At 38.5% G+C, this 13,491-nt stretch overlaps 2 protein-coding genes across 3 annotated transcripts; one reads left to right on the forward strand and one right to left on the reverse strand.

Annotated features, from left to right (window-relative positions):
* Positions 1 to 629: 629 nt before the first annotated feature.
* LOC103710179 (uncharacterized) lies at positions 630 to 4,629 on the forward strand. 2 transcript variants are annotated; one of them, XM_008795815.5, is made up of 5 exons: positions 630 to 896; positions 983 to 1,170; positions 3,524 to 3,641; positions 3,736 to 3,970; positions 4,450 to 4,629. In XM_008795815.5, the coding sequence occupies exons 2-5, from the start codon at positions 1,019 to 1,021 to the stop codon at positions 4,476 to 4,478; spliced, it is 534 nt and encodes a 177-aa protein (XP_008794037.2). In that variant the 5' UTR covers positions 630 to 896; positions 983 to 1,018; the 3' UTR covers positions 4,479 to 4,629. The 2 variants fall into 2 exon arrangements, with proteins under 2 accessions (XP_008794037.2, XP_008794039.2); XM_008795817.5 differs by having other exon boundaries at positions 988 to 1,170.
* Positions 4,630 to 6,962: 2,333 nt separating this feature from the next.
* Positions 6,963 to 13,064, reverse strand: AN3 (SSXT family protein). Its single transcript, XM_008795814.3, has 4 exons — positions 12,790 to 13,064; positions 11,077 to 11,153; positions 9,725 to 9,806; positions 6,963 to 7,681 (listed from the first exon to the last, which is right to left on the reverse strand). Exons 1-4 carry the CDS (start codon positions 12,871 to 12,873, stop codon positions 7,277 to 7,279), a joined length of 648 nt encoding a protein of 215 aa, XP_008794036.1. The 5' UTR covers positions 12,874 to 13,064; the 3' UTR covers positions 6,963 to 7,276.
* Between the last annotated feature and the right edge of the window lie 427 nt (positions 13,065 to 13,491).

The following is a 13,491-nucleotide window of genomic DNA, read 5'->3' on the forward strand; positions in this document are numbered from 1 at the left end:
ATATCACTACCCTTCAGAATACAAAGTGACAATCCAACTATAGATATGTATGTATGTATATAGGTGACACGTACAATTAAGATAACTATGTTTTATTTCTAGGAGAAATTTCTCGTATGTATACATGCATAAATTTCTAGGAGAAATTTATGCGACTCCTTTGTCATTGCCTCGGAAAAGATTTCAGCTATTAGTAGTGTTGAAGACGCATGAGATAAATGATATTGTCAAGATAGATAGTGCTGTCTAATGAAATGACAATTAATCAACTTCGATGTGGTTTGTTGGCTCGTAGAAGACAATTGCTTACAATTTTGATGGCATTCATATTATCAACTTGAAGGGGAGTTGGAGCAAAGAAATTGATACCGATATTTGAGAGGTCCCTGAAGCCAAATAATTTCACTACAAGCAATTGGCATCGATCTAATTCGGCTTCGGTAGCGGATTTTGAACCAGTGCTATGTTTCCAAGCAAGTAATGCTTCTCCAAGAAAGGTGCAAAATTTTATGGAACATCTAGTGTCAGGGCAGCCAGCAAAATCTAAGCAGTAAGTTGAAAGCTTAGCGGAAGAGGAAAAGAGCAACATTCTACCTATAATTCCATTTTAAGTACCTCGCCGACTAGATGTAACTGACTTCCGATTAGATTTTTTTCCTGATCTAAGCACACCCTTGCTTTTATCTGGTGCACCCCGTTTGTGTCCCCTAAGAGCTCAGCTAAGCCGACAGTGAGATGTTGCTATCTGAAAATAGGAGTAAGCCTTGTCTGGTGTTACGCCCTTCTTGATCCCCTCCTTCCCTGTCCCTTTCGTCTTCCTTCGCTCGCCGTCACCCCAACCCGCCGGCACCCTTCTCCGACGAACGGCGATCGAGTTGCGTCCGACGCCCTCTCAGGTATCCGCCGCCCTAATCCTAAATAAGGTGGGTAATTATATTCTATATATATATATTTTTATCTTGGATTTTTTTTTCCCTCCTAGAGCAGTGCATTGTTCCGCCGGAAACGGACGGTGGAGATGGGGAGGGAGGTGGCTGAGACCTGCATGGAAGGCATGATCTTGGAGATGGTGTCCGCGTACTCCACCCGCTTCTACGCCACGAAGCCCGACCTCGCCGCCCGCCGGATCGAGGCCATTGGCTACCAGGTCGGCCTCCAGCTCTCCGAGAGGTACGCTTACCACCCTACCTTTTCCTCTCCTCCTCCTTTTCCTTTCTAAATTCTATTTCTAATTCTATGTTAAATTTGCTTGTGCGGGCATCACGTTTTAGGAAGATAAAGTTTTAGAAATGTTTGTGTTTGCATATCTTATTCTCCCCAAGAAGAATAAATTTTATGGAGCAGCCAAGTGGAAGATATTAGATAGTGTGGATTTTAGTTGTGGACATTCTTGAGATGAGGACGCGGCAATGGCTTGTCTTTAGATATTAAATGCTAATAGCATATGATAATAATTGGTGCTTGTGTTTGTAGCATGGATTCTACGTTCAGCTAGGCTTGTGACTGAGGACCAGATTCTAATAGTTAAGCCTTCGTCTAGGTTCTGGAAAAGACCTCCTTATGATGAAGATACTAATCCCCTCTTTGTTTTGTGGAGACTTCCAAGTTTGGAGTGGATGAGGATCTCTTATGTCTCAAGTTTAGAATGGAGGTTTTTCAGCCCAGATGATAAAACAGAGGTTTAGTTTCCTTAAATTCTGTTAATTAGAGAGAATTCTAATTGATAGGGGGCGCTGGAGCAAAAAGCCTTATAAGCTCTGCAACAATAAAGGAGGACTTGATCCCACGAAAATGGACTGCCTCAAAACTACAAGCCTCGATGTTTGAAAGGAAAATTTAATTCATGAATGAATCTACAAAATTCTAGTTTTTGTAAAATGGACGCCCAACATGAGAGCCTTCATTCTCCAAGACTTAGGCGTGGGGCTTGGCTTTATGCACGTAAGATTGAATCTTACTAAAGAGGCTTACTCCCTATAAACTCAGCTTGGGTCTGATCCTTCTAAAGGCTGGAGTTTGGAGCTAAGCTCTTTAATATGCCTCATTTAAAAAAGCTGTCATCTTTGGAAATCAAAATTGATGATGGGACTCAACCTTCCTGAAATTAAAATACCTTCAAAGCAAAGAATACAGCTCGTTGAACTTTTAAAACTAGAAGTTGTTTGATTTAAGCCTCTTGAGCTTAAACCTAAATTCAGTTGGTTTCTAGAATGAACAGTTCAAACCTATGAACCTTGTTTTTGAATTCAGATGTAACTATATGACAATAGGCCCAACTCTATAGGCACAGAACATTAGTTTGTGCCAAGTTTTCTATGCCTACAAGGATGATTTGGGCCCGTCCCTGTAGGTCCAAAATGTTGGCTCAAGTTCATGGTTCTGACAAACATGAGTTCGGCCTTTGGTGCTTCATAATTTGAAAAGGATGCTGCAACATTTACCCCAAAATGTCCAACGAAAGGGTATTTTGGTGCAATAGCTGGGGGTTGGAGTGTTGATTTTGGGGATCAAAATGCCCATTTGGTTTATGGTGGTTCCCTAGAAAAACCAGGGTTTATAGCTTTCTACGGTAACCTTTTTGAGGACACAGCATTTTCCTTCAAGATACATACGGACTTACCTCGTCAGGTTCAAGATTAATGGACTTAATCTTTCTTTAACAAAACTAATCTTATGTTTCTCAAAAAAGATAAGTGGACAATTCTGATAATCAAATTAATATATTTGAACTTAGCCCTGTAAGTCTATTGTAGGTGAGTTCAGCTTTCTAAGTTTATTTACTAGTCAGATTCACCTGGCTTACTCCTCTAAGCTAATTAACATGAGTCTAATTCTTAGAACTTAAACACTCTTGTAATGATTACAACTCAATTTCTTAAGCCCTAGAATGTGACCAGCTGACCATCTCCCAAATATAGTTTGGTCCTTTGAGCCTGACTGAATTAGGATCAAATTCATTCCTCCAGATCCAATCACGTAAGTATGCTCGGTCCTCTAATCTTGGTCCCTTCAACCCTTGTATCATTGAATCTGAATTAAGTTTCAGGCTCAGTTAAACATACAAGATACAACCACAGTTAGTCCTTTGGCCCTGGTCAATTAAAGTTGGGCCAAGCACTCCGAGTCCAATCAAACAATCCGAATAGGCTAGCCCTCTGACCCTTATGAAACTGAACATGGACTTATTTCTTGGAGTCCATTAAATATTGTAACCAGGGTTAGCCCTCTGACCTTGGTTGAACTAAACTTGGGTGCAGTCCTTAGTCCAATTATGCTAGAACCCAGTCCGCTGAATTTGAGTAAGTCATTTGATTATGGTTGGGGTAACTATCTGATGCTTAACAAATTTAATATAAATTTGATCCTTTGAGTCCAATTAAATATGTAAGGCTAGCTCTTACAATTCATATTTACTTTAGTCTGTATAAGAACTGGAGAATCCAGTTCTTCGTCCTCTGGTGATCATATCCTTTTTTATGCTTGAGACTGTTACATTCTTTCCTATCCCCTTTTTTCTTACCAGATATACAACAGAGCGCCCACGGTTTGGTGATCATCTAGAGGCAATCAAGTTCATCTGCAAAGATTTTTGGTCAGAGCTATTCAATAAGCAGATTGATAACCTGAGGACTAATCACCGAGTAATCCCAACAAGCAGATTGTTAAGCCTCAAAGATATATTTTATGTGCTTGTGTTTTCAAGGATATGCATGATTGTATTTTATCATCTTGCAGGGTACGTTTGTGCTTCAGGATAATCGGTTCCGTTGGCTTACACGCATACCAATCAATTCATTGCCCAATAAGATGGATGCATCCCAGCATGACCCTTCTGCACCAACCCCTGATAATAAAGCAGCTCAAGACACAAGCATGCATCTCTATTTCCCATGTGGAATTATAAGGGGGGCCCTCTCCAGCCTGGGAATTCCATGTGCTGTTTCTGCTGACATATCCAACCTGCCTGCATGTGAGAGTAATTACACCTCTGTTTTGGCATTTGGGACTAGTAGAATTTTTTCATTCTAGCTTGTTGCTTCATTGAACTTGTCAATAAAGCCTACTAAAGTGTTGGCTAAACAAAAGATTCTTGAGTAGATTAGCTGGCCTGCCTTGTTCACACTTAGGGTGATTTCACAGAGCATAGCTCAATAAGCAACCAATTTTTCCCTCAAAGATATGGTTTGATGAGCACCAACAGGTGCAGGCCTCTTCAAAGCTGGGAAGGTCAGGTATATATCTGTGAATAGGGTATTTGCTGGTGGGCAGCTGATTGACTCTTGTAAAGTTCTATTATCTAGATGTTGATGATAAGCATAGTGCAGTATCCCTTTTTCTGGAATGTTGATCATAGGCATACCCTGTAGTCCATTTTCTAGAGTGTTACTGATAGGCGATAAGCATACATTATCTGAATCTAATGTGCTATGGTTTCTGACTGATTGACAGGTTCGTTTGTGGTACGCATAAAAGCTTAATGCATGCTGGTGGGAGAAGGTTCACCTATGGCTTGAAGGATTCAGAGAAATCTTTGTCTAATCTTCTTCCATGAAATTCAATAAAGTTAACTCCATTTTCGTTCTTGATCTCATAAATAAACCTATGATTTCAACAATAAATTTTGCTTTACCTTTTACTGGAATCAGCAATAACTTGTTTTGGTTTGAAAGAACAGGCTGCATTATTTTGTTTTTTTCATTTTTTGAGGCAATTTGAGTTACTTTATATTGAAATTCCTATCTGTAGCATATGCAGATGTTGCTGCACTAAGAGCTAGTGTTTTTTCTAATCTAGAATTTTAAAATTCTAGATTAAAGGGATAGAAGCTTTTTTGGATGATTTTAAGGTGTTTGGTAAAAATTTTAAAATAATTTTTTGGCTCCTCCAAAAACTAAAAAAAATATCTACTAGAAAAAACTTTTAACCAAAATAAATGAAGTGGATAAACAAACAATTAAATCAATGATCAGAAATACTGAATCTTTTCATTAAACTTGAAAAGAGAAATGCATAGGTTAGAAATAGACCAGAAATGCACTGCAGGCAATGAACAAAAATGTAATATTCTAAAAGAAAATTCTAGAGAAAACAACATAAAGCACATAGAAGCCCCTCGAAAAAAAACCCAATAAAAGTTTTAAAGTATATGGATGGTCACATAAAGTAATTTCATCCGAAGAACGCACAGGATGTTTTAGAACACTTTAGCACGCAATAAAGACAGGCAAAATCATGATTTAGCACAGGGAAAAGGAGAAATCCAAGCAGTCAAGAAGATTTTTTTTTCCTTCTCAATTAGAGATTAAAGTGTGAGCAATAAAGAATTATAATGAGCTTGCATGGTCCATAACTCCAGTGACCTAAGGGAGCCCTAATCCTGGAGCTATAAACTTTAGAAGATGGAGAAAGGGGAGAAAAGGAAGAAGAAGAAAAGAGGAATATATGCTATCATCGAAGACAATGATACATTGTATTCTTCATCTTCCTCAATGAAACCAGCAAAAAATTAAAAATTTATCTCCCTTTTGGCATTTAAGATTCCTGATGAACAATACAGACTTTGACACATTATTATATGATCAAAACTTTCTTTTTTTTAAAAAAAAGGGAACAAAAAGGTCCTAATAATGTATGCAAGTAATAGGTAATCATAACTAATGGATCCAACATCTGCTAGCTAGGTCAAAATCCAAATACACTCTTTCTGTAGACTTCATATATCAGAGTTACAAATGTCTGCAGAGTTCCAACTTCCACGAGCCAGAATTCTATGAGCAGACTGCAATCCTTTTTTCATAAGCTTTCACTAAATGCCCACCTTTCGATATTCTATATGTATTTTTATACCTTCTACAACACATACTAACCCACTAATTTACATTTCCATCACAGATTAAAAAAAAAATTAATAAAAAAAATCTTATATTATTTGAAACTTTTATTAAATTTCCATCAATTGTTAACATCAACAGCTTCCCATATAAAAGGCTGATGTGGACCAGTAAAGAAAACCACCAGGCCTCCACACAGGCGCACACTGCACACACACCATTGTGCATTAAAAAAACAAAATAATGAAATATATCAGAATATGGAAGAGGAAAGTTTTATGATCATAACTTTAAACATGAAAATGATTCAGAGATCATTTAATTGTTTATTTGATTAATACGAAAAAAGAACGTGAACATTCAGCTTCACGCAATACCAAACTCCAGACTCTGAAATTGACCTGAGAACTGATAGCTTGACTCTGCATTGAGTACAACACAAATTACTGTAAGAATGAGACCTTCTAAATCATAAACAGCTCAAACTACACGCCGAGCTACCAGATTTTGCAAGGTGCACCGACTACACCCCTTTTCTGTAAGCAAGTTAATGAGATAGACCATTCTCCCACATAACTAACTGCATGAAAGTATAATAACACAAATCAATTACAGCATGTCAGGTTCAGATAAATGTAGTCACCAGAGGATTGGTATAAAAGCATTAGCAAACATTTCAGAAATTATTATCCAAAAACTTCACCAAAACAAAATATTCCCTGATTTCTGTTCCGACTTCTTAAGGTCACATTTCTCATTTTGGTGATGGATACTATAAGCATCAGCTACCGCCGATCAGGTTGCTGATGATAGCCATATTTCCATCGAAGTGCTACTCTTGTACCTAGAAAATTTTCTGATACCCGTCACTTAGCTATCCTCTCACCCCAAAAAGCTTCCCCTGGTGCTCCTTGAACATTTAAGTTAATAAGCTGTGCACAGTACAATAATGGCTCCACAGTAAGCATATACATATTGCATCAGATTGTTTCTTCAATGATTACAGATCAACTGGTTAATAGCAATAAGTACCATGCGAAGAGGAAATATTTTCACAGAAGAGCATCCCCAAAGGAGGTTGCCTGTCATTTCTCCATGCATGACAGTGAGCATACCACAAAGCAATAGCCAAAGCAAAGCAAAGCAACATGGATTAATGAGATCACCACAGTACCCTACTTTAACAAAAGGTTCAATAGCCAAAGCAATAGCTATGATCCCTCAGCCTACAAATTTACAAATCTAATGCTTAGTGCATCTCACACTAAAGAAAGTCTGAAAGACAGGTTCATGGTCCTCATCAACATTAACATGCACCACTACCAAGATCAGGATGACATGCCAATCATCCAGATTGTTCCAACCAACATGAAAATTTTGCCTGTTAAGTCCGCAACCTTCCTGTGGAGTTTAAAACTCTCAACTACTTCCACCACGGAAACCAACTAGTTCCCTTCCTCTTCCGATCCCTTCAGGTACAGAGGCTCAGTGGCATCCCCGCTTTGGCCACCTGAGTTGCCACCATGTCCTTCGGTAGGCAATGCATTCCCCACTTCCTGCTTTGCAGATCCACTGCTGCGGCCAAAGTCAGGAAATACACCAGCAGCCAGTGTCCCATTACCTCCAATGCTGGTCTCGCCATGAAGCATGTTGTACCCGCTGTTCCCTCCAGAGCTCATTCCAAGCTGGCTATGCAGTGCTGCTTGCTGCTGTTGCTGCAATGCAGACATTGGTGACTGAGCATACAGCATGGCGGACCGAGCAGCCATGAGAGATTGGGGTGTCATCTGCTGGGCTTGCTGGTGCTGCATATACCGAGGGCCTGATTGCATCACAGCATTCGGAGGAAACTGTAGGAAAGAAGACAATAAACATTAGATATACGATCATCAGGTCACTTTTATTTTTTGTGGATGTTGAGGTCCTACGGGCCAAAACTGACTTGGATATTGTATCAAATTCTCAAAATTTAAAAATGCTATCATGGAAAACTGTGAATCCAGATATTGGAACTCCCAGAAGCATCACATACTGGTGCCTCCCAGCAGTCAGAATATGGCGTTTCTTTCCAAAAAAGTTTTTGAGAACAGTTTTTAGGTGTGAGCATAACATTTCTCCATCTCAAATTTCTTCCATGACCCCTCAATATCTACACACACATATAACATGTATGTATATACAGTGATGGGCCGAAAGCAGATTTTGCATAATTAAGATGGTTACAATCAAAAAATACAAGTTTCAACTCTTTAACAAATTCTCTTCCAACAGTCTAATTCTGAAAAACTGAGCTTAAACACTACTTATCTACTTCAGGTGCAGTTATAATGAGATGCATATGGTTATAACATTGTATGAATGGGTGTAGTAAATTTTATCCTCCATATCTTCCATCTTTCACATACCCTGATCCCTCTCACCCCTGCACACCTCTTGAAGCACCATGAGCCCCCTAGCAACTACAGAAGTCCCCAAGCAAAATATATCCAGGGGAACAATAGGCTCATTTCATTGGAGGGAAGCCATGCCCTTTGTTCAACCTTGGCATATGGTTGATGCTAATGAACCAATATTTGTCAACAAGCAATTGCCACTGAAGTATGCATCCCAAGATTAGGCAACATCATAAAAGGAGTTCTCCTTCAAGACATTTGTGGGATTCACTTATGCATACTTTTTCTAAACACCACATAAGGCATGGAGTGCACTTACATCAACTTTGTAGACAGCTGACAGTGTCATATCCATGCATTTGATTTGTCCAGTTTATGTTTACACTTTCTTTCATTACTTTGCTCCAAGTGTATATTGTCACTCGATAACGTGGCCTCCAGTTGTACATCAGTATTTCATCTTCATTGCTGTTTACCTATTTACAAGAACTAATGGTTATCTTTGCACCAATAGCAAAAGGTAGGTACGATGTCAATTTACAAGGTGGCAATGGCATGCAATACCAAATATAGTTTCCAACCAATCCATTTTTCAGCAATGAGCAAGGAATTGCCGCCTTTCCATTGGATTACCTAGGAACTCGTGAGTCAACTCGCTATAGCTTGCTCAGATAATGTGGTAGTCTTTATTGCCTAGGTCCATGGGGATCGTCAGGTTTTTCAATAAAGAAAGAACATGCGAACTGGCTAGTAACAATGAGGAAGAAAGAAAGCCACAGTTATATGAAAAGTGAACAGTATGAGATATTCAGTACACAAACCCATAGAGTTAAAAGTGTATTCTGGTGATGAACCATTTTTCTTTGTCATTATACTAGGCAAACAATATAAAGCACCAAAGATCATAATTGGAATTTATATATAACAAAGTTTAATGTACCGACCCATACCGCATAGTATTAGGTATATTGGTCAAGTATCAGCACAATAAGGAGGTTTAGTACGGTACTGTACCGAAACTTGGTATAACTGTATCTCACATCTAGCAACATCCCATGTTGGTACAGGGTTGCACCATACCGACCGGTACTGCACCGATAAGCTATTGGTTCGATACTTGGTGCTGGTAGAGCAAACTTCATACATAATAATTGCATATTTAAAGGAGATAGGCACGGTATACAAAAGAAAACATTCGACAATATCACTAACATAGTTTTACACCTTAGTGATATGCATATCACTAAGCATGTCTTCCTTCATAGCTGTACTAGGCAAGGAATTAACTTTAAAGCATCAAACATTACAAAAGGAGTTTATATATGAAAGTAAAGTAGTTCAGATACTCATGCTAGAAAACTATATATACCCATTTCCTGGAAGAAATAAATATTATAAGCCAAATATCATACTTAGGCTTCCAAAGAATCTCCTGATTCATGATTTATATGACAAGACGAAAAGAAGGATTCATGATTTAACATCGACAGTGATTTATACCTGGGCAATGGTGGGAACTTGGGGTTGACTATCTGCAATCGCAGCAAGGTACATCAGATTTCTTTGAAGCTTAGCTTGATTCCTGAAACAGTAAATAAATGAAAAAGTTTATTATTAGTACAAAATAACAATATACATGCATGTATCTAGTGGAAACATTTCAAAATATCTAATCTAGGATAGAAGATGGAGTATAGAGCATAGTTTTGTTTTCAAAATTATAAGCACTTGTAATAATTAAAAGATGACCAGAATATAGGATATAACTAGGTAATTTCATTTTTTTAACTCAACCAGCAGAAATGGAAGAAGAAAACAAGCATGTCATGTAAAGTTGATGCACGGCCTTGGGAATAAAACTGCTTCAGATACAACTCTGTCTACAAAGGACTGTAGAAAGATGTAGTATCTTCAACTCCAGCTAGGTAATGTACACTGTTCTCCAAAGATGAAAAAAGAAACATGACAATGTCATAAGAATTAAAAAATAAGAGATGAAAAAGGGAAGAATTTAGATTTAGTGAGAGAAATCTTAGCATGCATCCAGTTTCATTAACCCCAATCGAAAATCAGAGAGAGACTTCTCTGAAGTTGTTTCATTCTATATTTGTTCTCCTAGATCATGATCCAGGGGAAAAAAAAAGCCACAAAGTCTGCTTACATTGTTCGTTATTCTATTTATCTTTATGAAATACTGTAGAAACATAAAACAAAATTTAACTAACTATTTCATGTTATGCGCAAAAGGTAATCAGCTGTTGAAGAACAGAAGTGAATAACTTTGACAGCATCTAAGTCAATTCAAAACGAGCTATATTAATTTTAGTTACTTTAATATCACATTATGATAAATACTGGATATATGTAAGTTACGTGTCTGTCACAGCAATGATTACAAATCAGCCTTGAGTCATCGACTTGCAAATCAAATCAGGATTTACTGAATAGCTTAGTATCTTTGCAACATCTGCCTTCAAACTGATGTCAACCATCACGTTTTTCACTTAGATCGCATCAAGATCGGCAGGGTAATCGAAATCTCATCTATTGCTATTTATATATCACAGGATGTTTTTAAATGTTTAAACATCATTGTAGGAAACATTTAACGTCGAAGCTAAACTAGAAGACTTCCATCTGTCTCGGTAGACCATGAAATTGCTAGTATGTAGCAGAAGAAATTAACTATAAATTAAAAAAACCTTGCTTTCAGGATTAACGAAGCTTTCTATTTGGCAGGTTTGAATACTTCAAATAACTGATTGTGGGTGAGAACTTCAGATGGTCAGATTTGATTTTAACAATGTTATCTGCATGTGCCCCTATTGCATAACAAAGAGATCCAAACTTACTCAGCACATTCATCAGCTTTCCCTGAGTTCTGATTGTCAAGAATGGCCAGAATCAACTGCTTATTCTCATCCAAATACTGCAACAGAACCAAGCAAAAACAAGTCCTGATTGAGACTCAAAGGAAAAGTATATCACATTAGAATGCAGAAAGAGAGAACTCAATGGAAAAGTAGACCACATTAACACACACTCACACAGAGAGAGAGAGCTGAAGTGAACAGGCTACTTCAGAAAAGACAACTAATAGACGCAAAAGGTAATTGTGATCAGTGAAGCATTTTATGTTTAGACTTAACTAGAAGTTAACGAAAGAACAAAAATGAAACCAGATAGGCATATAGATTATAGGAGCATCATAGTAGCGCCAATCAATGCAAAACAGAAGCTCTTGCAGCAATAGATGGCACATCATATCTTTGTGCACTGCCAAACATCAGCGAAACATAAAATATTCTCTGAGAAGCAGAGCAAACTGATTCAAAATGCGCCAATCCACACGTGAGACTTATAGAATTCCCATAAAGGAAGAAAAAACAAAATGCACCGTACCTTATAAATTCGATGCTAATAACTACTGAATCTCATAAATAACCAAACTGGCGACTATATGATCCATTGATGATCATGTCGCACTCAGATGGCTGTGACAAAAATCTAATGGATAGGCTCAGTAAGAAAATATTTTCGATATGCAAGTCAGTTAAGATTTAGGAAAAGAACCAAAACTAAAACAGAAAGTTGCACAGAAAAGAAATCAAATAATATCAACCAGAAGTAGGCCCACTCGTGAAAAGAGCTCCAAAACTGACAAATTAAAAAAAAAAAGAGTTCAAAGTCACCAGTGCAAAGAAGCAACCAATGAACTGCCAAACTTCTATGATAAGTGAAAGGCACCCAAAAAGAAACAGAACTCAACCAATATGCACCATCCCAGGCAGAATGAACTAAAAATGCCAAAGAAAAAAAGAATGAAAGATGAAAGATGAAAGATGAAAGCACAACTCACTTCTTGTAAAAACAGGAATCCTACCTTCTCCACACCAGCAAAAACCCGCTGATATTTTGCAAAAATAACACTAATCGATTTATAAAAAAAAAAAATTCTATTATGGCAACAAAGATTAATCATCGGCAATCTAACCAAGAAAAAGGGCACACATCTACCAAACAACCAAAGAATCCGCTATTGGCTTACAAACAGTCGATAAACAGACCAACTCATCTGAAACGCAAAGAGTAAAGCAACTAATGGAAAAACAGAAAAAATAAAAAGAAATAAAAAAACAAAACATCCCCGTATGACAATGAACCACCAAAGAACCCCCTGTACCCAAAAATCGCACGAATCACCAATGAGAAGCTCAACCAAGCACCCAAGAAAAAGCGACCTATTTGCCAATGAATCAGCCAAAAAAAAAACAACTTTTCCTAAACATCCAAACATCAACAATCAACAAGAAAAAAAAAAAGAAACAAAAAGAAAATGATCTGCAAAAGAAAAAAATATATCTCTAAAAGCAATACCACCCAACCCACCTGAAATGCATCACCAGATACATCTCATCACACCCCAAAAATCCGATCAAAACCGGAACACCGCCACAAACCAAAACAGAAAACCAGATAAACATTCAAACAACAAACAGATTAAAAGAAAAGAGGAGACTTTTTTCCCTCTAAAAAGAGAAATGGAAAGTGGAAACGAAGAGGACCTGCTGGATGATATCAGTGGTGATCTGATTCGGCGAGGCGTAGGCGGCCATCATCGGCTGCATCTGCATAAGGTGCTGCTGCATTCTCTCTCTAAAAAGCACACGCAATCTCTCTCTCTCTCTCTCTCTCTCTCCCTCCCTCCCTCCCTCCCTCCTTCTCGCGTTCGCGTCGCAAAGAAAGAGGCAATAAAATGAGATGAGAGCAGGTGGCGAAGCAGAGGGCCGGGTGGTGGTTTTTTGGGCTTTGGGAGGGTTTTTTCTTCTTTTTTTTTTTTGGGAGGTTTTGCTCCCCTCCCCCGTCTAGTTGCTTTCACGCTCCCCTCACCGCGTAACGCCACTCCTTCGCATTCCGATGCACTATTTCTTTATACTTCCGTTAGCTTTATAGCCGTTGCCGCTACTTATTATACGGTGGATGCTGGCAGGTGAGCTCACCTGAGGTGCTGGGGATTCAATGCTTTCTATTTTTGTCTCCCTCTCCGACCATCACGTGCGAGGGGGAGGGGGGGAGGAAACCTACGACCGTAATCTTGGATCACATGCCTGTTCGGTCGGTCGGACCGCTCGGTCGGGGATGGGGTTTCCATAATTTTTCGTCATGCCCGTTCTGCCGCTACTTCTGCTGCAGTTTCTAGGGGGCGTATTCATTGCTCTGGGCGCAAGATGTAATACTGTAGAAGGGAAGGTGCCTTGTGATTTAGT

Source organism: Phoenix dactylifera, chromosome 1 (assembly GCF_051530095.1).
Source record: "Phoenix dactylifera cultivar Ajwa chromosome 1, Ajwa_hap1_PhDact_Kaust_v1.1, whole genome shotgun sequence".
Lineage (NCBI taxonomy): Eukaryota > Viridiplantae > Streptophyta > Magnoliopsida > Arecales > Arecaceae > Phoenix > Phoenix dactylifera.